Consider the following 27,001-nt stretch of genomic DNA (forward strand, 5'->3'; position numbering starts at 1 on the left):
CACGAATAGCATTGGCGCAACAGTTATCAAGGCTCAACAGGAGGGATGTCTGTGGATCTACGAAGACCATCTTGTGAGACAAAAACATGTATGCATGTGTGCAAGTATTTTTGGCTCACGTAGACTTATCCATTGCAGGCATGCCATCTGGTGGGCGTTGATGGACGGTCACAAACCGAATATAATTAAAATTTTATTGGACAGGCTTATGCTAGTGTTATAAAACATGATGCATCATGGCAGTCTGCAAAGTTGCCAGGATAAGCAGTGCTTGTATTCACTTTATTTTAATCTCATTTGTGATTCTGTAACAGTGTAGTAATTAAATTATGTGATATATTAACATTGAACTTGACTGAACAAACGCTGACGTTAAGGTTTGCATATATGTAACTTTATATATTACGTGTTCAGGAGATGGTATGAGGATTAGAGTGTTTGTGTTGTTCAGTACATACTGGCGTTGTTTAGCAAAGGATTAATAAAATAATTGTTTCGTATGCTAAATGTAATTATACTTATTATACATGATTATCCTCGCATCGTCAACTTGAGCCCTAGTCGGAGCTGCTAAGGTGGGATAATGGTTGAGAACCTGGTGCCATGATGATACGTTTGTCAATGACCTGAAACGATCTGGCTGCTGAATACGTAATTCTCTCTCTTGCAGTTTCACTCATCGCCTTTACAGCCATGGCTATCCTTGCGCTCTCAGAATTTTTGTATTTTCGTGAGACGTGGATGAAGTACAGTTATGAAGTAGACAAAGATTCAACAAGGTATGTATTAACTATTAATTTCCGAAGACATAACTTGGGCATGCACATGAAATATATCGATATCCACCTATTAAAAACGATTCTCGACTAACACTTAATACTTTCATGTGTGTTCATTTTTGCAGCAAATTAAGGATAAATGTTGACATCACTGTAGCAATGAAGTGCCAATGTAAGTACAAGGCATACATATTTTAATAATTTATACTCTTAATAGCACCAATGTCTGCATCCTAACCAATGTTTTTCATTGCCATCATGTTTGGGAACATGACACACTGATGTGCCTTATCTAATTCCGCTCGTTGTTGCAGATATCGGGGCGGATGTGCTAGATCTTGCGGAAACAATGGTGACTGCTTCGGACGGGCTCATCTATGAGCCGGTACGGTTGCTGTCGCGTGCGTGTTTGAGCTGTGATTTTTTTTCACGTCAGTGACATCCACCAAAGAATGTACCGTAATGTATTCTCAGTGTAGAGGAGTAATGTGAGTAACCAATAAGGGGGCGAACAGAGGGAGGTGCGAGTGGGTTGACAGTCAAGGATGACGTAACGTCATGGGTTGTGTAAGGGGCTTCGGAGAGCACCTTCGGGAACATGGGCGGGGCCGAGCTGGGGGGAGGATCCGCCCAAGGGGTTCTTAAGGGGGACCCCGTGACGAAGGCGTGGTCGTCGTGGGGGGTAAGGATCGGCTGAAGAGGGTCTCTCTCTTCTTGGTTCTTTCGGTAAAGTCACGTAGAATGGAAATAATAAAATAATAAAAATAAAACATAATAAAATAATTCTCACGACGTTTCGGCCACAACGCAAGCAGCCGTCCTCAGGTGGAGAGCAGGTCCGTCGAGGAGACAGTCTGAATGAAACGTCGTGAAAATTATTTTATTATGTTTTATTTTTATTATTTTATTATTTCCATTCTACGTGACTTTACCGAACGAACCAAAAAGATGAATTCCTGCAGTCACGAAAGCTTTAAATCGAAACTTAGGGTCTCTCTCCTCGTCGTGGAGCGGTGCTGGCTGAACCCCCGCTCCGGGCAGACGAGTGGGAGAACCAAGGGGGATAGCCGAGGGTAGGACCAAAATAGTATTCAGTGTCCGGGGTAAAGGACCGAGATAGAGTGAGTGCACTTACACTGGTGCGAGTGTAGGATGTCGAGTGTGAGAGTGTTTTAATGAACGGCAACAGCCCTTATAGTATTCCTCGTCTCCGCGTGGTTCTACTGCACAACATTAGTCATGGGGATGCTGCCGTGGTGTAGCGGATGGCCCCATTGCACTTGCTACCGAGAGGTCGCCAGTTCTATCTCAATGGGCTTTTTTTTTTACATTTCTCTGCGGCTGTCCACCCAGCAGAATAAATGGGTACACTGCAGTCGATCGGAAGGTGACGTGTGGTGTGGTTTAGTGTGGGTAATCCTATATCTTGCCAGCGTGGAGGAGTAGAATAACTCAACAATGACTTTTATTTCATTAGGTAAGACCCACTGAGCTATATAGCTCTTTTTCAAGAGTGACCTGGCGATAAATGATAGCTCAATGAAGCGGCTTACCATCATGTGGAAATATATAGCAGCCGAATTCTCTAAACGCCTGTTTCTAAATGTGGAGGGTAAAACCTGAGGACCCGGAGAAAAATCCACACGACCACGAGAAGAACATGCAAACTCTAAATTTACAGGCATCAGGGTGGGGATTGAACCCACAATCTCCTGCATACCAGGCGAGGTAGTTAACGTCTCGCCAGCGTGGCGAATAAATATACCCTTTCGGGATGGCCTCTATGTCTCCCTCAAGTTGAGACTCTTCTGCCAGCAGTGGCATGAGCAAGTAATTGCAGGGTTGCCTGTTTTACTTAGATTTTCGCTAATTTCGCATATGTGCATTGCTAGTTTTAACCTGTTGAATTCTTTAGAAAAGCATAGCACTTTGCAAATAATTGAAAGCCACCTCAATGATGCGCCACACCATAATGTGAAAGGTGGAACAAAGGTTTGTGTACTGATTGCATTAATTGTGCATCTTTTTTACATTTTGCAGGTTCACTTTGAATTATCACCATTGCAGAAAGGTTGGCAGAGGTATGCAGCACTTGTCCATGAAATGTCTCTTCATGTTAATAACGGTTATTGTGAATTCTTACTCATAAAACTAACTGTCCAACCATAAAAACTTATGGTAGGTTGAGTTGAGAGAGTCTTCTGAAATGATAGGGAATACATGAAGATGACCTCTGAGATAAATAGTGGCAAAGGTTAAAATTATTTTGAAATTGGCAAGTTTATTAGTTGATTCAGAGATGACTATGAGACTTTTGGAATTGCCTAATGTGGGCCCTTACACAAATTCCTGTAAAATCTTAGTAGTATTGTGCATTGCAATGTTGTACATCTCCATTTTGTCTTAAATTCCAAAGTGTATTGAAACACCTTCATGCTATTAAACCACACATGTGAAATGAGTTTCTGTCACTGTATTTACAGGATGCTACAGATTATACGCAGTAAGCTGCACGAGGAACACTCGCTACAGGATGTGCTCTTCAAGACCGCATTTAACGGTGCCCCTACCATCATGCCTCCCAGGTATATGTCCGAAATTGTGTGCTCACAATAAAAATTCAAGTAAAAATGCCATGTAATGGATGGCAGTAAAAGTTTTTGAATGCTTGGGAAACCGTTTGGGTTTTTTAAGCTTAAATTTCCACACCCACGTGCCTCTGCATTGATGGGAAACGTTTTAACCCTTCACTGATGTTATTAAAAGCACTGCGGGGCAGAGGTCGCAATCGGGTACCCGATACCCGTACCCTATCTGATACCCGGCTACCCGTACCCGGCCGGGTATCGGGTAGGGTACGAATACGGGTAGGGTACGGGTACCCGTTTGCGACCTTGGTGCGGGCGGGTACGGGTACGGAATCAAAACCCGTTTGCGACCTCTGCTGCGGGGCTTGAAGGCTATGCGATAACGGAGAGTACCTTAACCTCCAGCACGTTCTCGTTTTTAAACGAAAATTATTTTTCATAATCAACGTTTTTGGGTTTAGATCGCGTTTATTTATAAATGTGTCGTAACCCTCCACCACCCGACACGGCCAATCAGTAAAAATGTGTCACGTTGACAAAGACAAATAGTTCACTGCTTTAGCCCACCGGTGTGTTGAAGCCACAACATTTACAATTTGAATACGACGTTTCGCTGGTATTTGCAACCAGCATCATCGGGCAATTCGCCAGAATAAATAAACGCGATCTAAACCCAAAAACGTTGATTATGAATAACATTGGTCGCGAAAGCCTACGTGTTAAACTGAAAATTATTTTGTTTGAGTGCGAGTCAAATTAATAACCGTTGACAAACGTATATTATCCAACCTGCATTTATTCTGGTGAACTCTTCAGTGCATGGATGTGGGAGTTTGCGTGAGACTACATACATCATTATTAATGTCTACAGCCGTTTTCACCCAATGTGCCCAAGCTCATCAGTTCTTGCAAGCTTTAGCAGGGTAGAGCTTAGTTAGTATTTGGATGGATGGCCACCAGGGCTTGCCAGGTGTTGTGGGTGTGGGGATGTGAGGTGGGCAGGAGATGATAGTGTATTGTGTTACCCCTCCTATGCTTGGTGCGTTTACTCCAGACACTCCCATTTTCTGCATACATGAAGTCAAACACTGATTAATGGAAGTGATCAAACACCCCAAGGATACTCCTGAAATTCAGATTCCCCTTGAAAAGCCTTGACTTAGTGAGCTTTTCCTGGCTGAAGGACATCACAGGTGTACATCTGTACATTTGGGTGGGATTCTTGAAAACCTGAACTGAAGGTGAAAAATCATACTTTTTGTTGAAACTATCTTCCCATAAGGTCCCATTATATGACCTAAGATGCGTTTCTACGAACATATTTTCTGACCCAAAATCTACTCAAATAACAGTTTGCAACACAACTAAGTAATTTTCAACCATAAATATGGAGAATAATTACTCGACAGGTAATACAAAAAATGCTGCATACTGTCATTTACTAATCATAAATTAGCCCACATCGTACGAGGTCTTGTTCGATGATGCTGTGGTGAGGATTGGAGGGGGTACAGGGAGGGTGAGGGAGGGACAGGAGGAGTGTACATTCCAAAGCGTGGGGGAATGGACAGTATTTTGATATTTCAACCAAAAAAATATCATTTAGGATTTGAAAAACGTAACAACAAAACAAACGAGACGTAAAACGGAAAAAAGTTTTACTTTCTGACCGTAATTACACATAATCGTAAATGTAATTCATGTATATCGGTGTACACTTTTCCTCAGTGGGTAGCTGCAGTGCAGTAATTGAACTGTAATGAAAAAGTAATGTCATTAGAAAAGTGATACCGTTCCAATGTAATCATTGCCTGCATTGGAATGGTTTTAGTTGTCAATCGATGCCCCTGTAGGCAAGCATTTCATGCATTTCCATCCTAATGAAAGGACACCAGTATAGGGAATTGATTTGTATGACTTGTTTTGCATTGTGCCACTTTGTCTCACCACAGTACGTGGAATTGCCTATAACCAATTCACGTGGAATGTGCCCAATATCATATCAGGAAAGCCAAGGAGAGTTTAGCTTTGTTGATGTTTCGATAAAAGACCTATCTTGATTCGAAGCTTTCGTTACTGGAGGAATCCATACTCTTTGGTTCTTTCGGTAAAGTCATGTAGTCACATAAAAGCCAGGAGGTGGCAGTACAGGAATGGATTTTTGAACCTATGTGTGTGGTGCTTTCAGTTTTTACCGCCTCGTATGCTTGCATATTATTGACTATTTGATCTTCTCCTACAAGCCAAACACTCATTAATGCAATTGGCCAAACATTTGAATGTGGGAATTCTCCTGAAAATTTCAGGAAAGCCTCGCCAAACGCGAGGGTTACATTCCTGAAAAATGCCGTTTTGGGCAAAACTAAGTTCGACAAATAATATGCTTTATAGGAAAAATCGGGTTGTGTTCTTGAGTCCGAAATCATAATTATTTCCCTCTTTGTTTAACTAATTCTACAAGCTTTCTGCCCTTTTTATTGTACTACAGGATGATGATTCGCACTGCATTTCTTGCGTCTACGTACACTCAATTTCACCTCAACACAAAACCCCCATCTTCTCTTCCCGCACCGTGGCACTCACGTCCAACGATCGTCCCTGACACCGAATTGCCAGCCCTGACGCTCGCCCTTAACGCTGTCAATTGAACGTTAACGATTGGCCATCTCGGCGTCCGTATGACTGACGTCCTCAACGAGTGGACGGCTAGATGAACGTTTGCGTTGTGCGTGCATATTAATGTTTGTGTTTTTTAGGGAGGAGATCCCACAGGGATTGCCTGATGCCTGTCGAATACACGGTTCATTGCTCGTCAACAAGGTGGCTGGAAACTTCCACGTGACGGTCGGAAAGTAAGTAGGTGACACTGCACCGTCTGGGTCCCTTCGCTTGCTCACAGGACATGAAGCAACATGTACCTTTGCAACCTCCGGAATGTGTTATCTCATTTTAGTGATACTGTTTATGCAAATGCCTTGTGCATACTGTGTATCAGCACATGTTCGCTAAGATAAAGTGTTGCTCAGAGAGTGCAATATAAACGTACGTTTAGATGTGATTGATATTATTTGATATATGAAATCGTTTTTACTTTCTGCGTGCCATTTCTAATTTGCAAGTGTTTCATATTCTTGTTTTAATATGGTGTACGTTCAAAAGAACTTGACACCACTGCTAATGTGCTGGGATGTTTGCCAGAATGTATTGTTTTAGTATCGTGTTTCCTCATGTTGTGTTAGTCACCAAGCATGGAGAGCATGTCTACTGTCCTCGTCACATTACGGTGTCTGTCATATGATATACTTTTAAACAGAATGGTTATTTTATTTAACCATGACCCTCATTAGGCATGCATAGCCTGAAGCTCTGGCTTGTGTCTCTGATCAGGTCACACTCCATGTGACCTGGCCCAGTCCTGCTTCCGCGTGAGATATTACGTTGTGTTGCATGTACACTTCGAATTGAAGGCCCTTGGCAAAATCACCATGCACCAACTGGGTGCTTTCGGCTGCGGGGTTGTGTGTTTTGAAGCAGAGGACAGTTCAGCAAACTCTATTGTTGTATACTTCTGTGGTCCCCCGCTTTCAAAAAATCCACGCTACCAGCTTGGTATAGTATAATAAGTCCCACGACCTATGAGCCATAGAGAGGTCCTCATCGAGTGGTCGATTAACACAGCGGCTGTAAATTTACATGATGATTTCAAGATATCATTGACCCCATTGGTGCTTATGTATTGTCTATCATTGTTTGCGTTTCTCAGGGCGATTCCACACCCTCGGGGACATGCACACTTGGCTGCTCTCATCAGCCACGATGGTGAGTGCCAAGGTCCATTGCTTTGTTTTTGAAACGAGTAGCCGTTCATAATTTGCTAAAGGATCAAGGCAAAAACCAACATTGCATTGTGTTATTCAAGAAACCAGGTTCCGATTAACAACAGTGGTGATTTTTCATATATATGAGCAGTGGTATCATTACGGTTGCAAGGTCGTAGTGGATGCCAGAAATTTCATATGAGGAAAGATTGAAAAAAAAACTTGTGATGACCTCTTGACTTGCATGTTGAATGGTATACTGTAATGGTTTCACGGCCCTTTTAATCATTGTGTGATGTTGACTTCTGGGCCAGGTTATTTCATGAAATGCCTTCGTTTGTGTAACCATGACTCAGAGTGCGCATAATTTCACATGGGTGACATCCCAAATACTTATGTTCTTAACATTTTGTGTCCCATGCAGCGTACAACTTTTCACACCGTATTGATCACTTCTCCTTTGGGGAGCCCATCAGTGGCATCATTAACCCCTTGGATGGTTCCGAGAAGGTGTCCACTTCACGTGAGTCCTCTTGATCATGTAATTCATTTGCTGTAAATTTCATTCTGTCATAGAAGAAAAAATGTGAATTGTTTACAGTGTTATACATGGATAAGTTCAAATGGATCATTTTGAAAAGTCAAGCTTTTATGTATATGAAGACAAGAACAAATGTATGATGGGACCAAATAACAATGAAACTGAGAATGTTGAAGCTGGCCCAAAGTGTTCGCTTGCCTAAATAAATGCTGCTTTATAATATTAGGAAAGCGAATAGGCCAACGGGCTAAAATAGATTAGCCCGGCAGTTGGCGAAGGCCCACCCCTGTAATCTAGCACTGTGGAGGCGAGGGTTGGCGGATCGAACGTATGTTGTGAAACATACTCTGGCTTGCAGTCCAGAAAAGTGCAAACTATTCTCATCTGTCCCCTTCTGTATCAGGGTCGAGTGTTGCACCTTCTCACGTGTGGAATTTCTCCAGGTGCTCTGGTTTCCTCCAGTGTGTAAACACCCTTGAATTAGCCGACAACAACTGTGGCCTGCTCACCGCCTGGCTGCCTTTGCAGCTGATCTGTGGTTCTGCCGCGATTGTGGAAATTTGCATGAAAGATTCTATGTAAAAGTCAACATTAAATTATAGTGTTTGTATGTAAAGACACAATGGATTTATCCTCATGCTTTACTTTAAAGAATATGAATCCACCCCATATTGCATTACTCGTGCTTTAATAGTTTACAATCGTGTTGGTGTGTGGCATTTTCCTGTTCTGCATTCATGGCTCATGATGTCGGCTACGCTTGTATTGCAGACTCTCACATGTTCCAGTATTTTCTCACCATCGTGCCAACAAAACTACACACATACAAGTTCACAACGGACACTCACCAGTACTCCGTCACAGAAAAGGTGGGCCACTTGTGGAAGGGAATGCTGGCAGCCGTGTCCATTGATTCTTCGCATGGCTGGCTTTCGCTCTTCCCTTCTGTCGCACCGTGCTGAGCTTAGGGTTGCTATCTGAATATAATTTTTGTAGCATGGACCTCGAATCAAGGTGTGTCTCGTCAGCTCTGTTTCCGTTACTTTACTCCTTAAAAAACATGCATGCATGCTTTGACGATGTTGTCCACGGATATGTGACATTGAAGTTCGTGTTCGTGCGTGATCTCTGTTCCATATTTTCTCCAATTTAAACTTAGACAACCCTAATGCCTGTGCTGGATACGATTTGTCGCTGTTACTGTGACACGACCAAATTGCCTGTTTGTGTTTGTGCTCTAACGGCCGTGTTTGTCTTTCTAAGCCTTGGGCCGTCGCACTCACGCAATGCTGCTTCATGTTCGATCCCCGCATGTCACGACGCCTGCCGCTCACCCTGCTCCTTACTTATGCCAGCTCGCAGTGATGACCTCGTGGCTTCCATTCTCTACAAATGAGGGTGGTGTCGATGAGCAAGATGTGACCGCTGCTTTTATTGGAGAGTTGGTACAGCTCTGCAATTAAAGCGGGAATTACTTATTGGCTTCTCAACTTTAGGGTGCACCTAGTTTTACTTTGTGAAGTAGGGGTTACAGTTAGTGGGGAGAATATTAAATATTATATTTTGCAGAGGAAACATCTTTGTTTTAGATATGTGAGCATTGTGGGTTAGGCGTCAGTTTCGTGCCAATGCACAGAACTATGTTTTGGTCTGCTAGCAAGTGACTAACATGGACACTTTCTAAAGGCTTAAGAAGCACGCATTAACATTTGCTTGAACCTCATTTAATTATAACATTTTACAGCCCTCTTGTCGATCCATTGCTGGATGAAGGCCTCCCCACACTGTTTATCTGATGATACTTTATAATGCTGATCATTGCGGGTTGGTGAAGCGAAGCACCCAGGACCAGTTCAGATATTATAGTCATGAATTAAACACGAATTGATAGGCTCTTAGTGCAGTGCACCGCTGCTCGATTTTATTATGCACTTAATAACACAAGCAAACCGCTTGGAAGTGTATTTCAAACCTCCACCACTGCTGACGTTGAGCTAGATAATTAAATAGGATTTCCCACTCAAATACACATTGGGCGGCATTGCATCTCGTGTTTAAAGCCCCCCCCCCCCCCCTGAGCTTGGTGGAGGAAATTGCACATTGCTGTGGTGGAGGTTCATATTTTCATAGAATAGCAACTAATATAAAAATGTAGGAGATTTCAATATATTGTGGCCTGCTGTATTAATATACTGTAGGTGAGAAACACAACTTATGCATTTCATTAAAGGTATATTTTTTAACATTTTACGCAAAACGAGGCTTTATACCCCAGGTGGTGTTACCCACTTATATCCTCAACTATTTGTGAGCAAGTGCCTCCATATGAGCTAAACCGCAGGAGCATTGCACAGCGACACAGGGTGGCACGATGTTTACTACCTCGCCTGGTATACAGTCAGGTCGTGGGTTCGACCCCGACGCCTGCTGTATATTTGGAGTTTGCATGTTGTGTCCCCATGGTCGCGTGGATTTTCCTCCGGATCCTCCGGTTTTTCCCTCCCCATTTAGAATCAACATGCGTTTGGAGTATCTCCACGTGATAAGCCGCCTTGTTGAGCTATCATTGGTGGCCAGGTCGTGTCTGAAAAGAGTGGGCCCCTTACCTGGTAGATAAATAAGTATAACCCGTAAAAACAACGTTTTTCACTCTAAATCCTTTATATGCGTGGCGGCTAGAGTCCTCTCGTCCTCTGGCTTGAGATGGCTGCCACCTATGGGTCAGATGATTGTCTGCAGTATTAAACAATTGGTAATTAAATATTTAATTTGTTTTCCCTAAACAGTGTAAAATTTAGGGAAAAAAATTTCACGAACATTAATTGTCTCGCACAACGAGTCTGTGTGCAAAATGTCAGCTCCATTGGATCACGGGAAGTGTGTTAAAAAACGACCGAAAGGTTTGCACAGTCGTAAGCAGCGCAAGCACGCAAGCAAGCAAGCAAGCGAACTTAATATAAAGGATTTAAAAAATAGTCTTTAGCTGTATTAATTAACCTCATCAGCTGGGAGAGGCCGTAGTGTGAAAAGGGACATCGGGCGAGGGCTGACGGCGCGGGGGGTGTGCACAGGAGCGCGTGATAGACCACGCGGCAGGCAGTCATGGCGTGTCGGGGATCTTCATGAAGTACGACCTGAGCTCACTCATGGTGACCGTCACCGAGGAGTCCATGCCGCTGGGACAGTTCTTCGTGCGCCTCTGCGGTATTGTTGGCGGCATCTTCGCCACCACAGGTACGTGATTTTCGGCACCGGCTTGACCGCGAGGCCAAACAGACATCATGGCATAGTTCGAGCCACCGTACATATGTGCATATGTTAAAGTTATTTTGTACCGTATGTAGCAAACCATGCTAATCTTCTACATACAGCGCGTCTTTAAAATGACATGGGTAGATACCATGTCCCGCAATTAACATGGTTTCGGGGGTTGAGTATCCCATTGAAAAATCGTATCCACGAAGCTCAAATGTTGAACAGTATGTACAGCAAAGCAATTCTGAGATGTTTGCGCAGAAACGTCACGCCTGGTAGTCCCGGTTTAATACTGTACTGCAAAGTAACTATTCTAGTACTGGGCCGTGCATTCCAACATTGGATTGTGATTTAAACCGATCTCGTCAGATATTGCGGCAGTTGAAATTGTAATTGTTTTTCAAATCTTAAGTTGTATTATACCGCTGTGGTGTAATGGTTAGCACGCTAGACTTGCAAGTGCGTAAGGTGGCCACTTTGATTCCATTTTCTGGCTTGGCAGTTGGAAAAATGGCCAGGTTTCTCATTTCTGTCCCACATCTGCCCACCCATCCATATAAATGAGTACACCACAGTGAGAGTCAATAGGTAGGCTGTGTGTGGTGGAGTAAAGTGTGGGTATACCCACCTCTTCTAACAAGTTTGGTCAACATGGAAGAGTAGACCAACTACCCTCAAGTTGGCTGTAGTGGAGCCCTTTCTGCCAGCATCAGTGTGAGCAAGCAATTGCAGAATCATACCTCGACTTTTTTTTCATATAAATTGAGCACCGAAACATAACATTACAAGCTGGAATTAAAATTTTGTAGAAATATTTTTGGTTAAGAGAAAATAACATATGGGCCAATCCTGTTGAATTAACCAAGACAGCCATTTACTTAATAGATGAGGTTCACAAGGTTGAACCAGGACCAGGGATATCCTGATTAAACAAAATGCTGCTGGAAAATATTAGTCCGGAAGATTGAAAAGCCAATGAACATAAAAGCAATATTATTTTACAATGCAAGATACTTCCTGCGTCTGTCCATTGTCTTCTCTCGTTGGTCACGTAGCTTTTCTTGTAATAGCTACGAGGCAGGCCTCGTGTCTTGTTCAGTGCCATGAGCCAGTGGTCGAAATTCCAATAGACAGGGCAAAGTCTTATCTCTCGGGAAAGCAATGTCAACTTCCCACAGTGCATCTCTTTTAGAGAGTTCGATTAAGGGACTGTGCTGAACCATAACCACCAACTGGCCACTTGCACGAGCGTATGTACCACCTCGCTGGCTTGTTACTTTATTTGCTTACAAGTCTTAATATTTTTGCAAACGATATCAAATATGGAAGCCCGAGTAAATATAATAAATAATTTAAACAGTACATAAGCAGTACAATAATATATTTGTGGACATTTTCCACAAGCAATGTTTACTTTTTAATTTTACCTTTTGCAGTCTAATATTCATACGAGTAAAATATTTGGATAAACAATGCTGCTTCTATCTTAGAACTCTTCCATAATACTGGTAGTGCTATTGAAACCTTATGGTGAAAATGATTTAACACACCTGTGTGCATATAATTGGATAGATTGACACGTGATTATTTATAGATGTGTGGTAACATAAAGGTATGTGTATAGCATTCAGTTACATCATCTTCTATTGCTCTTGCTGTATTGTCCAGTTATGGATACACTCTGGAACTCATTTAATGGCAGTGTCCCCCCACCCCCATCTTGAATGTTTCCAAACCCCTTGGCAGGGATGCTACACGGGCTGGTGGGCTTCCTGGTGGATGTGGCTTGCTGCCGATTCCATCTCGGGGCCTACCGCACCTCCACAGAGATGGTACGACTGCCACATGCCCCTCCTGATAAAACGGTGGGAGGGGAAGAGATCACCATCTCCTTACCAAGGGCCCAATTAGGGATGACATCCAACAAGAATGCTCGTCAAAGCACATAGCCCTTGCAGCTCCAAGGCACATTCAAGTTAGAAAGTTGCCAGGTCTAAACCAATTAACTTGTATCCGATTCACATGTTTTTGCATTCGGTTTGTGGGCAGCTTTCAAATTGGCTTCATGTGGTGGGTCTGGGTCGTGAAATTAAGTTGCCAATTGTAAGTTTCCCTACCTCTGTGCTAGGGGTGCTGAAGACATGCCCAGAAATTATCTGCAGAAGCCACAAACACTTCCCCCTTCAGAAATGACACTCGTGACTTTATTGAAAGGTCCATGGGTTTTATTCATCAGCCAAGTTAATTGGGAAGACCACAATGGTGGATATTATAGCATTCAACATTTGGATGGATGGGGGGGGGGGGGGGGAGGCTGTAGCACCGCTGGATGCAAAGCTGCCCCATAACTTAGAGGCAGACAAGGACAGTCTTCAAAACAACCTCCAGCTTTACACCTACAGTTGTTTTACTGGGTTTGAGTCTCCTTTTTTTGGTGCTGGGGGTTAAGTTTTTTTTAGGACACATTAAAGTAGACCATTTCTCAGGACCCAAATAAAAATGTAAATGCCTTAATGTGTTTGGGATCTTGTGAATTGACTTGTACAGATATTGCATACATTTTTGGCATGTAATAGATTGGCTCATTTTGATAATCAACGATTCAATGCAATTCTGGTAAATGAAGCGCCTCTTAGTGGTAGGGTTCATGAACCAATACAGCACCAACAGGCAGTGTAAATGCTCACCTTGGATTCTGTCGTGTACAAAATCATGCTAGGTGAAGATGCATAAAGGCCTAATAAAGTTAGTGTATGCTCAAGGGGATCGATTATGGGACATCAATATATAAACTGGCAGTTGAGGTACAAGGCCATTTTGGTTCAATGGTCTAATAACTTGCGTGCTTGGGTTCCTTTTGAAACCACTTAAATGATTTGACACATGACTGTGGCACCATTTGAGGCAACCTAGAACAGAGTCCCATTGTCCCTCAACCTGTTTCAAGCCTTTCTAACTAAAGCATAAAAGCAATCCGCTAACGCTCGTCGTTTTTCCTGACAGGTGGAATCGTCACAGTCAACAAATGGGAAATCTCCACTGCCAAACGTCAGCAATGGACTTCCCATCACAGGATGAGAGCCGTTTGTGGGTGGGAGCTCCTGGGAAAAAAACAGTGTGCAATACCCCCAGGGACTATCAAAGGTGAAAAACATCCACCAGGCTACACTTAAAAATGAATTTGTAAATCAAAAATGGAGGTGAATAAAACTTTTGAATTCTTAAAGTTTCCCCAACATTTACTGAGCTATTTTACATGGTCTGGAAGAGCAGTGCACTTTGGTTATCCACAGTTTTTCACAAGGCCTGAAATTTGTCCAATTCAGCCAAAAATAAAAAAAAGGAGATTGCCCTGTGAGCATTACATCGGTGCTCATCTCAGCTTACAGCCGAGCCAGTGGTGCAAGTTCCACTCAATGGGGTGGGCCCCCCCCCCACCTCAAGCACTCAACTTCTTCAAAAGCTTATTTTTATTTAGCCCAAGGAGGGATGGATATAATAACCCCCACCAATCAGGATCTCAAACACAACCTTCCAATTCACTATCCCTAAGCCCATCAGCCACTTAAGATGTGTTACTAGAAACAAGCCATTTTTTGTACAATGCCATACCAGTGACATCTTTTGCAGGGGGGCACATGATATATTGTGGAGAAAATAAAGCAGCCCAAGGAAAGACGGCATAGCCAAAACAAGTTTATTGAAGACACTAGGCAGGGATCTTTTCGCCTTTCATAGCTGGGAAGGTGTTCCTGAGAGCCCAAAAGGCGGCGAAAGCCAGGCAGGCGCAGAGCATAGCTGCACACAGGGCCAAGAGGCCATTGGGGCACGGCTGGTGCCGCCGCTGCTGCTGCTGCTCGTCCTCTTGCACTGCCACCTGCGCAGCTTCAGTCGCGACCAGAACGTCACGCCGCCCCAGGGAGGAGGGAATCTCACGAGCGCTGTCATCGAAGAGATCGACGAAGATGAACGGGCCGAGGAAGGTCACCTGCTGCCTGGGTAGCATGTCTACTTCCGTGAGATCCATGCTTCGTGCTTGGGTGGGGGGGGGGGGTTGAACAAAAACAAAGTTATTTAAAAGACAGGTATTTGTTTAACACTGGATTGCACCTTCAAGGTTTTTAATGTTAGAAGTGTACTTATATTGGGATGTGCGCTTGTACAGTGGATGAGATCTATTTTTATATTTTAAAAACCTCGCTCTTCACAAATAAAATGCTAAGAGACCCCTTAAACTCACTTTACCGCCAATCGCCGCATTTAAAAAGAAAGGTGTGCTCTACTATTGTTCCGTCTTAAGATTCATGTACCCTACTCCAAATCCACGTGTACAAAAAGGGCCCAGTGAATAGAGGCAGCTGCCAAGCAAGTAAAGTTGTTGGGTTGAGTCTTCATACATCAGTGTACTAAGGCTATGCCATGCAACTACGTGCAAGATTTGGCGGTGGCCTGTGGCACTGTAGCCAGTATGACTTGAACACGCAGGTATACCCATTTAGGTCTTACCATGTCGGCCATTTGAACACTGCCTGGAACATTCAGGGAAGGCGCTGGGGTTTCTGGAGTCGCACACCACAACACTGCAGTGGAAGTAAACCTAAGCACAATAGAAAACAATTACATTTTATTAGCAGTGTCATTTTTTTGTAGTGCAAGAATACTGTACACAAGTGTCAAAATATTTCCTAATTCTTTGGGTCTTTCGGTAAAGTCACGTAGATATGTTCAAAGAAAACAAGAAATAATGACGTTTTGATCACAAGCAATCGTGATCAGGAGCAGTCACGAACGTTTTAAGTCAAGATTTGTGGTCACCAAGTGAAACAGTAGGGGGAGCTGTTGCCTTGGTAAGAAGGCAATTCTTCACATTTAGATAAATGCAAACATGCTCACATTTTTCAATGCGATTTTTTTTTCCATCCACGAAAGCAGAAGGCAGTATTATGGAGCAAACGCCACGAGTAAAACCACAAAAGTTAGCCAGATTAAAATTACTGGAAGGACTTCATGAGCACTTCATTTGCAATGTCGACAAAACCAAAATCTAGGCTGGAAAAACATGAATATCTGAAGCCGGTGGGGGGGTAGGCAAGTCAATCCATTCTTCGGTGCTTGAAGATACTGCTTTGCAAAATGCCACTCTTTGCACCAAAGGCGGCAAAGCCCACACCTCTACTTCCCCCCCCCCCCCCCCCCACTTCTCACCAAGTCCCTCGTCCCAACTTGTCCTGGTGCCACCATGAAGGCAAAGGTGTCCACTGCAAACCGCTTGAAGAACGAGGCAGGGCTCACGTTCACCACTCCTGGGAACCACACACTGCAGCAGCTGGACTGAACTGGGCACCTGAGCACAGGGGAACCCAGGTTGTGCCAGATTAGCACCAGGATAAGAGACAAACACAAGTATAATTTACACCTTAGATTCACAACACAGGAAGCCATAGAGACGTGCATGTTAAAGTGCACAAACACCCCTGTATCTCAGAAGCACATTTCAAATGGATCTCACTTAAACCATTTCAACACGCTGCTGCAATCTAGCCAATAGGAACCCTCCCCCCGCAAGCGGCAACTGACCCTCTGGTGGAAGGTGTACGCAGCCACTGGTGTCCACCAAATGGGCATTGGTCTGCCAGTTGGCAAGAACACTGCACTGGCACCACCAGGATCCTGGGGTTCCAATACCAGACCGCCAACCACGATTATAAAAATCAGGTTCGTGTCAAGAGTCAATGTCTTGACACAGGTTACTAATGAGTTTAAGTGCCACAATTTGTACATTCCACAATTTGGCCAAATTCCAACTCTAAACCATTTGTTTATTTCTAGAATTTTTCGTGGCTGGGAAGGTTGGAAAGTACTGCCTCGGTGTTTAAAAGTAATTTCAGATGCAAGTATTTCTGTGGTGTATGGAAATACCCATCTCCCAACACAAGGATGATGCACTGCTCTGCACAAGGTCCAAATTGATCGGCTCGTTCAAGCCAGTCCTTTCAAGAACGACTTGGATATTGGCCTCAAAGTGAAAACATGCACTCGTGATAACTTAGGTTATAAGACTTGCGCATTTATAAATGTGCGTGCATGATTTTACGTAGATTGACAAGCAAAGGCTCTCAAGGCCACTCACTCGTTTACGACCAGCTGCCACTTGACTGGGTCCTGTGGGTCCGCAGATGAGGTTGCCCAGCAATCGTCCAGATGCAGCACGAGGTTCTGATCTGTGGGACCCCGCAGGGACACTTGAAAGTACAAGGGATCGCCGAGGGTCTTCACCAGCGGGAAGTCCACCGACAGATATGGGACAGAATAGAGTCCATCTGCAATGCAGCAAAACAAAAAAACACCTTGAGAAGAGGTTTTCACCTTTTTTCTGGCAACAAGCAGGTGTTAAGATGTTAAAACAAACTCAAACCTTTTACAAGCAATCATGGTCTGCATAAACCACAATACTTTGGTCAGAATGCAAAAAAAACTGATATGCATCGTCTTTTAAACCGATTTGGTCCACACCAGACAGCTTTCATGCAGACATGATTCCTTGTAAAAAGGAATCAGTTTGGTGCTTTAACATTTTAACACCTGTTGCCAGAAAGGGGAAAACCTATTCATTTTGGTACTGGCAAAGGAGATCCCATGAAAAACCAGCTTAATTATTTTTCCTCTGTATAAACAAAAAAAGTCGATTTAGCCAATTAATGATAGCAATAGCACAGAAAACAATTTAGAGGTTTATACCTACTGTGCACCGCAGATATGTCAACTTTACAATGCAAAGTTATTTAGATATACAACTTGCACACTAGTAAATCACAACCTTTCATGCAAGACGAAAGTGTGAAACATACATTGCTGTGGGAAGTGGGACAAAAGGACTACATATGTAGCCGTAGACACTTGCATGTTTGTAGATAAATAGCTATTAAAGGTTCAATGTTATAGAGCAGACTGCGGAATTCCACAAGGTTTTAGCACGTTCTCACCGCCACTTGGAATCCAGGTGTTGTATTGTCGGGTTCGGCATGTTTCAGTATTTCACGCTATCACCGTGCAGCATTGTACACCCCCTCCAGAACAGGAATTCCTTAAAATGCGTCTAGTATTTTTCGATGTAAAGCTTTCGTGACTGCAGGGATTCATCTTCTTGGTTCTTTCGGTAAAGTCACGTAGAGGGGAATAATCAAATTAAAACATAATAAAATACAATTCTCACGACGCTTCGGCCACAACGCAAGCAGCCGTCCTCCTGTGAAGAACAGGTCCGTCGGAAAGACAGCGTCTGAATGAACACCACCAAGCTTGGCAGCGTATATTTAAGCTGGGTTAGAGGAGGAAGGGCGCCTTGACAAAGGAATTATTATTTCCCTTCTACGTGACTTTACCGAAAGAACCAAGAAGATGCGTCTAGTGGTGTGGAAAAGGCGTGAGGAGAAGACAACATGCAGCCCAAACCGGAAAAACAAAACCTTTGGGCGAAGATATTTGTAATGCATGGTGTAAACCAACATGTCAGTTAAAAAACGTCAAACCTGGGAACACTTCGAGGAGAAACGCAAAGAGGCCCAGGGCGATCTGTGGCGTTGGAGGAGAGAGTGTATTCACCAGCGCTTCCACAACCAAATCTGCAGTGCCGTTCATCTGGCACTCCACCCACAGCCTGCCAGACAGTCACAAGCGGCAGTGGCTGCAGCCTTCATAACATTGCAATGAAGAGGCCTATGGAGTATTGTTAATCGAGGATCACATTAACCAACTCCGTTCGTCACAATCAACAAAACAATCCTAGAAGATTCCGCACAAAGCGATGGGCGTTTTTGAAGCAAGCGAGTGTCCGAAAACGTTGCAAGGAAAAGAACGGATGCATATTAGAACAAAGCAGTCTCTGGTGAATATATTTGAGCACCTAATGAATTACTGTATCATTGTTTCGTGTTTAAAAAAGCCTTGCCGTCAACACTGGTGCAATGATACAAGCGACTGCCACTTTTCAGAAGTATGGAAGAGGCTCTCCTATTCATATTGCTGCACCAATTCCAACCAAGTCTCAATTTTCGCTCATTTTTGTTTACAATTTAATGAGGGTTTAATTCTTCAGAGTCTGCGCGTTGTACGTCGAGTACATTCCAGGCTACGCGGCACCCTCAATTAGCAGTTGGCTCGCACGGTGCGAAAGAAGTCACTACAAATCGAGACCACGAGTCCAGACATTTCACTCGGTGCCACATGAGGGTGGCCGAACTTGTGTCCTGGTTCAAATATCTGTTTGACCAACAGCAAAATCACCGTTTGAAAATAGTGGGCTAACATGCAAGTCACGCTTATTTATCTGTACAAATACTTATAATAAAAAGGTGTTTACTACCTCTAAGGTGGGGAGGGGGTCATATTTCACAACACTTATCATTAGCAGGTTGATATGAGAAGCACAAGCTGCTGGAATTTGTTCAGCCCCATCAAGGCTAACAATTCTCGATTTGAAGCTTTCGTGACTGCAAGGATTCATATTCTTTTATTTTATTTTACTTTTATTAATTTTAATGTTTTACCTACGTGACTTTACCGAAAAAACCTAAGAATAAGGCTAACAATCCAAGGGAAGCAACAGATGGACGAATCGCTCACAAATGACTTGACAGTTCAATGTCATCGTGGTCGGGGGGTGGGGGTAGCATGGGGCACGTTGGGTATGGGGCGAGTGAGACTTTCCGTGAAGATCGCTGCGATGCCAGGGACCCAGTTTCCCCGCACACAGCCGGTCGGCACACGAACCGTGGCATGCGGAGGACATTGGCTTTTGCCCAACTTGGAAGTCTTACCAGTACTCGCTGTCTCGCGTCACGATGCCCCGTGGACCAGAGACGCGCGTGCGGGTGGCCAGGACCTCATTCGAGTACACGAGCACATCACCACGGAACTACCACACAAAGAACAAACACAACTTTAATGACCATACGACATTGCACTAACAGTGAACAGCGGAGCATTAGTCTCTGCCCATTCGCGACCACCCCTTTCTTTGCATCACCGACAGCTCTTCAGCTACCTAACTAGTACGGGCTGATAACCCGCGATGCAGCAGAGGGTTCATATTTAACATCTACAGCCCACGTCTGCCTTGCCAGGCCGTGGAGGGAGGGAGATTTGACTTTGACACAGATCGCAGGTAGGCGGCCAAGGTGGATTTTCCGGCACTGCACGTGCATCACCCATCCAGGCTCAACGTTGCTTAGCGTCCAAGATTTGACGCATTCCTGGAAATATGGTCAGTCATTTTAGATGTAAGGTTTATTTAACACATTAACCTTATGGTGGGACCCCGGGGTCCCATAAGCCCCCGGCTCTCGCATAAACATGAAATTGTAATGTAAACAGAAACTTTGCTCTTTTTTACCAATGGGTTTGAAGGATGGTGGCAAGTGTCGTCTTGTTAAAATATACCTACGTGACTTACCGAAAGATCCAAAGAGTATGGATTCCTGCAGTCACGAAAGCTTCAAATATGCCTTTAAAACTGAAAACTACTTATCTGCAGTACCTCTATTAAAATACACAATAAAAAAAAAATATACACCCCTGTCAATCATTGTGTTTCAGTGTGGATTTCTGAACACTTTGTAAACGGTACATAAAATAGTACGCATTTTCAACGCACTGTTCATTTTGTAACAAGCGTTTATACCAATGTTACTCTATAGAATAGTGGGTCGCCGCTCTTCTTATCCGCATTGATACGAGCGGTATGTGGGGACTCTGGCTTAATCGCAAAAAAACAGATGCATACAGACAAGAGAAGTATTATCAAACAGGAGGAATTAACGGTGCAACGCATCTCATCTGTTAAATATCTGCAGGTAATACGATTATAGTCTTTGGTTATTTTGGTCAAGTCACGTATATAGAAAAATATAAGTAAAGTGAATACAAATAATAACAAAAAACACTCGTGTAGACTGTAGCCTTGTTTGTAAGCTTGGTGAGCGTATTGGCATTTTAAAATGTAGACTGTAGCAATGGTTAAACTGAGCGTACTGGCAGTATTATAGACTGCCAGTACACGCACTCAGTTTAATAACTATTGCTACCAGTCTACATCATAGACTGCCAAGATGCTCACTAGCTTAAAAACCAGGCTACAGTCTACATTATAGACTGCCAGTAAACTCACCTCCGATTTCGAACCAGGCTACAGTCTATATTAGTGGTTTGTTAGTTCTCATTTACTTTATTTTTTTAAATAAATTTTCTATCTACGTGACTTTACCGAAAAAACCAAAGAATTTGAATTCCTGCAGTAACGAAAGTTTGAAGTTAAAAGGTAAGAGAATTGTCATCGCTTGAGCCTGGCTGCAGATATTGGTAGGTCACAAAAATTAATTCACTGTATTATGCACACCATTATGAAAAATATAGGACTCAAGTCGTGTAGGCAGTTTGAGCAGCTTTGGATACGATTTATGCTCCTGCCCATACCCGAGCAAGGAGTGCATTCAGTTGTTCAGCTCTTCTGCGCATTCGTCCTCGCTGCTGCGCTTGGACGACACGACAGAATGATCCGCGCCAGGTGGGTCGCGGCGTTTATGTGCGCGGTGGGACGGAGTCACCAAAAACTAATTACGATTTTGATTCTAGATTTGAAGCTTTCGTGACTGCAAGGATTCATACTGTTAGGTTTTATCGGTAAAGTCACGTAGGTAAAAAAATAAAATTTTAAGTTAATAAAAGTAATAATGGAAATAAAATAATAAATCACTAAACGTCGTGATTTATTCTTTTATTTCCATTATTACTTTTATTAACTTTTAATTTTATTTTTTTTACCTACGTGACTTTACCGAAACAACCTAACAGTACGATTTTGATTTCCGTTTATTCGGGACCCCGGGGTTCCGCCATGAGGTTCAAATAAACAAAATCACGTTTGAAATCCCCGCCTCTTAACCCTGGCGTGGGTGGGTGGAGAATGGAAGAATCGCGGCTGTGTTCAAGTCGTCACACCTCGACCCTGGTGCCGCACTGGTCGAGGGCGAAGGCGAAGCGTGCCAGGTCGGCTCCCAGCAGCACGGGGAGGCACTCCGGGCCCCCCTGGTTCGGGATCAGCACGGAGCTGGGGTCCAGGTTGGGCCGAGTGCTCGTGGCCGACACGTAGATGATCATGAGCCCCTCCGACGTGCAATCTGAACAAAGCCGGCACAGCCGTGACACGCGCACAGACACCCGATCGACGGAAGCGAGATGATACAAGTTGTCGTTGAGCAGAAGTTCTCATTTGTCGCCCCCACGGTAGTGTAAATGCAAGGATGTTTTGCTCAAATGAAAACTATGACAAGCTCCTTTAAATACACATTCAGCGTCTACTAAAGGAATACACCCAGGAGCAGTTAAACAATACATTTTGTTAAAGACACTTGCAATCAATACGATATGTTTTGCAAGGGACATCTTGAAGACGAAAAATGCACTGATATTTTTCCATCGTGCATGGCGGCTACTGAATTTCTAAAGAGAGCAAAACGCTTCAGAACCACATCGCAAAAAATGATTTTTGCATAAAAGCGACAACGTAACAGGCAAGTCTGAGAAATGCAATTCTATAAATAAGTGTCCAGTGGCTGTACACAGCTGCTCATTCACATTAGCAGAGTCAAATACAGAGGAGGTTATTATAATCAAAACGCACAATCGTCAATAACACCGCCGTAAAGAGGGAAAAAAATAGAGGCGATGTATTTGGCAAGGGTCCATCACAAGAGGCCAGAGAGCGAGAGAGTTAACAGACGCTGTCGCCTCGACAGACCTGGTTTTCACCTGAGGACGGCTACATGTGTTGTGGCCGAAAACGTCGTGAGAATAGTTTTATTATGTTTTATTTTTATTATGTTTAATTACGTCCCTTCTACGTGACTTTACCGAAAGAACCAAGAAGATGAATCCCTGCAGTCACGAAAGCTTTAAATCGAAAATTATTAGTAGTTTTAGACTTGCACCGCTATCCACCAGCAGGGGCCCGACAGAAGTGGGCGACTTGTGTACCCGAGAACGAGCGCAGCGGTCCTCACTGCGAGGCCCGCGTGTGGCCTTTAGTGCGGCAACGGGACAATCCACAAACGTGAAGACCCCCCCCCCCTTGCAGGCGATGTTGGTGGCCTTCAACACGATGTCTTATATTCTTAGGTTTTTTCCAGGTAAAGGCACGTAGGTAAAAATTAAATTAATAAAAGTAAAATAAAAATACAAATCACGGTGTTTTGGAGGCAACACAAGCTTCCGTCTTCAGGTGGAACCGTCACAGCACGACAGCTGTATCAAGTGAGAGAAATTCCAAGAAACAGTATTTGTAAATATACTGGTTGAGGGTGGGAGGAGCCAAGGTAGGCCCTGAATATTATTTTTGTGAGGTCCGGTGCGGCTGAAGCACGCTGTTAGGAATGAGCCTTTGTTGTGTAAACTAGGTGCGGATGATGTGAAGGTGCGTGTAAAAGGGACTGAGCCTTTTTGTTATGTAGAGATGCGGCTGAAATCGCTGCCAGGAAATTAGCCTTTGTTGTGTAGAATGGTTGACTGAGCCTATTATTATGTTATTAAATCCTTTATATTAAGTTCGCTTGCTTGCTTAGGACCGTGCAAATCTTTCGGTCGTTTAACCCACTTCCCGTGATCCAATCGAGCTGACATTTTCCACACAGACTCGTTGTGCGTGACAATTAATGTTCGTGAAAATTTTTTTCCAAAATTTTGCACTTTTTAGGACAAAAATATTATATTTAATTACCAATTGCTTAATGGTGCAATGCAATCATCTGACCCATAGGTGGCAGCCATCTCAAGCCAGAGGACGAGAGGACTCTAGCCGCCACGGATATAAAGGATTTATAGTGAAAAACTTAGTTTTTACGGGTTAATTTTTTTAATGATTATGTTATTATATTATTATGTCTTATAACAGCGAAAGTGCCTGGGGCCCCCACCCCTCCAAAAATGTCGTGAACACCGATGGTCGCGTTACCAGCCGACAGGGTGGAGGCTTGTCTCTGGACCCTCGGTGCTGGTGGTGGAGCAGGGAGGTCTGCAGACACCAGGGAGGGAAAACAACACGATCATCTCTCTTGACACACACACACCAGTGAAAGGGATTAACACGAGGTGGATACATCTTGACTTAAGCTTTTGCGACTGCCGGAATTGATATTCTTAGTTTTTTTTTGTAAAGTCACGTAGAGAGTTCTAGATTTGAAGCTTTCGTGACTGCAAGGATTAATATTCTTAGGTTTTTTTCGGTAAAGTCACGTAGATACAAAAATTTAAATTAATAAAAGTAAAATAAAAATAAAATAAAAATCACGACGTTTCGGAGGCAACAAGCTTCCGTCTTCAGATGGAACCGTCAAGCACTTGATACAGCTATCGTGCTGTGACGGTTCCACCTGAAGACGGAAGCTTGTGTTGCCTCCGAAACGTCGTGATTTTTATTTTACTTTTATTAATTATAATTTTTTATCTACGTGACTTCACCGAAAAAACCTAAGAATAATCACGTAGATAGGTAAAATAAACAAAAAAAACTACGACGTTTCGATCGCAACATAAGCGACGGCTGCTTGTGTTGCGATCGAAAGTTTTTTTTGTTTATTTTCTTAACCCATCTACGTGACTTTACAAAAAGACCCAAAGAATACGAGGTGGATAATCTTGTTTTGATGTCGGAACAGCACGGTCAGGGTTGGTACATAAATCGTCAGCCGTGCACGGCTCATCTCAGAGGTTGCTGGAGCAGGCGAACGAGGCATCGTTTGCCGAAGGTCATTAACGCACCCCCCCCCCCAAAACAACATCTACGTTTTGTTACCTATTCAAGGAGTTCCACGTCAGTTCGGAGGTGGAGTGGTTAGCTCACTGCACGACGAAACAAACCTGGCAACACGAGTTAAGAAAGTTCCCAGCTACGGCTTTAGTGGCGACCGACCTCCAAACTCGAATTGGGCACCCCCTTCTCCAACCCGCACCGACCAGCGCGACCAAGTACGGTTGGGTCCAACAACCTCCACGGCGTTGGGCCCATGACCTTCAAAACCCATCTCGGTGGCTTGATAACGGTCGAAACGCATTACATTTTCATATTGTGGCTTTTATTTTTAATGGAAAATTTCAGCAACTGCTGCCGCTACCATTACGGCGCACCGCGGTGTGGCACGCGAGGTCACGCGAGGTCACGCGAGGTCTCACCCGGCACCATCATCGTCGAGCTCCCAGCTCCCAGACGCGGCTGAACCTGTGCCCAGGCGAGGTGGCCCTTCAGCAGCAGCAGCCACCCGGCTCTGTGGGGATGGAGGGGGGGGGGGGGCACCGCCAAGGCCACCATGAGCGCAACTCCAGCGAGTCCGCGCCACAGCCCATTCCCCCGTGGACAAATATTTTAAGAAAAAGATTATTTCCAGGTGCACACGAAGCCCTTGCCACAACCGAGCCACCACAACACATTGCCGATCTCGCCGAGGAGGGTAAACCAGCACGCGAACTGTGGCCATCCCTCGCAGCAGTGGCTTTGGGCGGACCGCGTCGCAAGCTTTCAGATGGGCTTCTGCGGCCGTCTGGAACGCTCTTCGTTCCGATATGAAGCCAGAACTGGGGCAATGCACCTTTAAATCCAGATTAAAAGACAATTTTCTTTAGAACCGATGTGTGCTCAGTTTGTAGTCCTTACCCCCCCGGCACATCCGATGAGCACGGTTGTCTACGTACGGTGCAAAAGTTCAACACACGAAACCGATTTCCAGACGAATATCGGACTGTATCGAGACGCATGTGATCAGGACCGGTTTCGAACGTGGGCGTCTCGGCAGCTAATTCTGCTACATTACCTACACCGTGAACTTGGTGTAGGGTAAGAGAGAGATGGCGACTCACAGCAGCAGTATGAAGAGGTGGAGAGGTACAATCGACCCCATTGCCAGCGCCAACAAAAACTTCTCCCCACCCCTCCCCCTCCCGCTCGTTTATAACGCGTCGCTTAATTGGTATCAATGAATGAGCGCCCACCCCGCGCTCAATTAACTCACCCATCACCCCTCCCCTATTGTTCTCCCCCCCGCTCTGCATTGGTGATGAGAACCCCAACCGTGGCACGATTAACTCGGCACCACGCGCGCGGTGTTTGATTGATGGATGACGCCATCGCTCCCCGGGCCGCAAGGTCGCCGTCGAGTCGTCCCCGACACTGACCAGCCACAGTTACCGTCAGTCTCTCCGCGTGTTCCTCCCCCCCAACACCCCCCCCCAACACCCCTCCCCCCATACCCCCCCCCCCCCAACACCCCCGCCACATATAAAAATGAACACGCAGCGTGCGCCTGATGATTGCTAAACACGCCCCCACATGGTGGATGAATACCGGTTCAAAATGAATGCAGAGAACGTCGTGTGGGTGCACGTGCGTGTACCTGCGTATAGCTGTGTAGCTGTGTGTACCTGTGTGGAGCTGTTAGTACCCTGCGTGTACCTGTGTAGCCTGTGTGTAGCTGTGTGTACCTGTGTGGAGCTGTGAGTACCCTGTGTGTACCTGTGTGTAGCTGTGTGTAGCTGTGTGTAGCTGTTAGTACCCTGCGTGTACCTGTGTGGACCTGTGTGTAGCTGTGTGTACCTGTGTGTAGCTGTTAGTACCCTGCGTGTACCTGTGTGGACCTGTGTGTACCTGTGTGGAGCTGTGAGTACCCTGTGTTTACCTGCGTGTACCTGTGTGTAGCTGCGTGGACCTGTGTGGAGCTGTGAGTACCCTGTGTTTACCTGTGTGTACCTGTGTGTACCTGTGTGTAGCTGCGTGGACCTGTGTGTACCTGTGTGTACCTGTGTGTAGCTGCGTGGACCTGTGTTTACCTGTGTGTACCTGTGTGTACCTGCGTGTACCTGTGTGTAGCTGTGAGTACCCTGTATAGCTGTGTGTACCCTGTGTGTAGCTGTGTGTACCTGTGTGCGCGCGTGTGTGTGTACCTGCATGTGTGGGGAGCGGTGGTGTAGCGGTTAGCGCGC

At 44.5% G+C, this 27,001-nt stretch overlaps 2 protein-coding genes across 2 annotated transcripts in view; one reads left to right on the plus strand and one right to left on the minus strand.

Annotated features, from left to right (window-relative positions):
* Positions 1-14,211, plus strand: part of LOC133350288 (endoplasmic reticulum-Golgi intermediate compartment protein 2-like) — an 18,592-nt gene extending 4,381 nt beyond the window's left edge. The window contains exons 4-15 of the mRNA XM_061564472.1: positions 671-779; positions 905-951; positions 1,094-1,164; positions 2,820-2,860; positions 3,263-3,364; positions 6,124-6,219; positions 7,131-7,186; positions 7,610-7,708; positions 8,498-8,595; positions 10,798-10,960; positions 12,728-12,813; positions 13,985-14,211. Coding sequence (XP_061420456.1) covers positions 671-779; positions 905-951; positions 1,094-1,164; positions 2,820-2,860; positions 3,263-3,364; positions 6,124-6,219; positions 7,131-7,186; positions 7,610-7,708; positions 8,498-8,595; positions 10,798-10,960; positions 12,728-12,813; positions 13,985-14,059 — 1,043 coding nt within the window. The 3' untranslated portion in view covers positions 14,060-14,211. The remainder of the gene's footprint in view (positions 1-670; positions 780-904; positions 952-1,093; positions 1,165-2,819; positions 2,861-3,262; positions 3,365-6,123; positions 6,220-7,130; positions 7,187-7,609; positions 7,709-8,497; positions 8,596-10,797; positions 10,961-12,727; positions 12,814-13,984) is intronic.
* Positions 14,212-14,690: 479 nt separating this feature from the next.
* On the minus strand, positions 14,691-25,257 carry LOC133350426 (zona pellucida sperm-binding protein 2-like). Its single transcript, XM_061564767.1, has 9 exons — positions 25,202-25,257; positions 23,985-24,044; positions 21,977-22,155; positions 19,798-19,895; positions 18,511-18,638; positions 17,112-17,301; positions 16,187-16,325; positions 15,488-15,578; positions 14,691-15,016 (listed from the first exon to the last, which is right to left on the minus strand). The coding sequence occupies exons 1-9, from the start codon at positions 25,212-25,214 to the stop codon at positions 14,691-14,693; spliced, it is 1,224 nt and encodes a 407-aa protein (XP_061420751.1). The 5' UTR covers positions 25,215-25,257.
* Between the last annotated feature and the right edge of the window lie 1,744 nt (positions 25,258-27,001).

The sequence above is a fragment of the Lethenteron reissneri genome, chromosome 33 (assembly GCF_015708825.2).
Source record: "Lethenteron reissneri isolate LAM-NWPU_2019-01 chromosome 33, ASM1570882v1, whole genome shotgun sequence".
In the NCBI taxonomy this organism is placed as follows: domain Eukaryota; kingdom Metazoa; phylum Chordata; class Hyperoartia; order Petromyzontiformes; family Petromyzontidae; genus Lethenteron; species Lethenteron reissneri.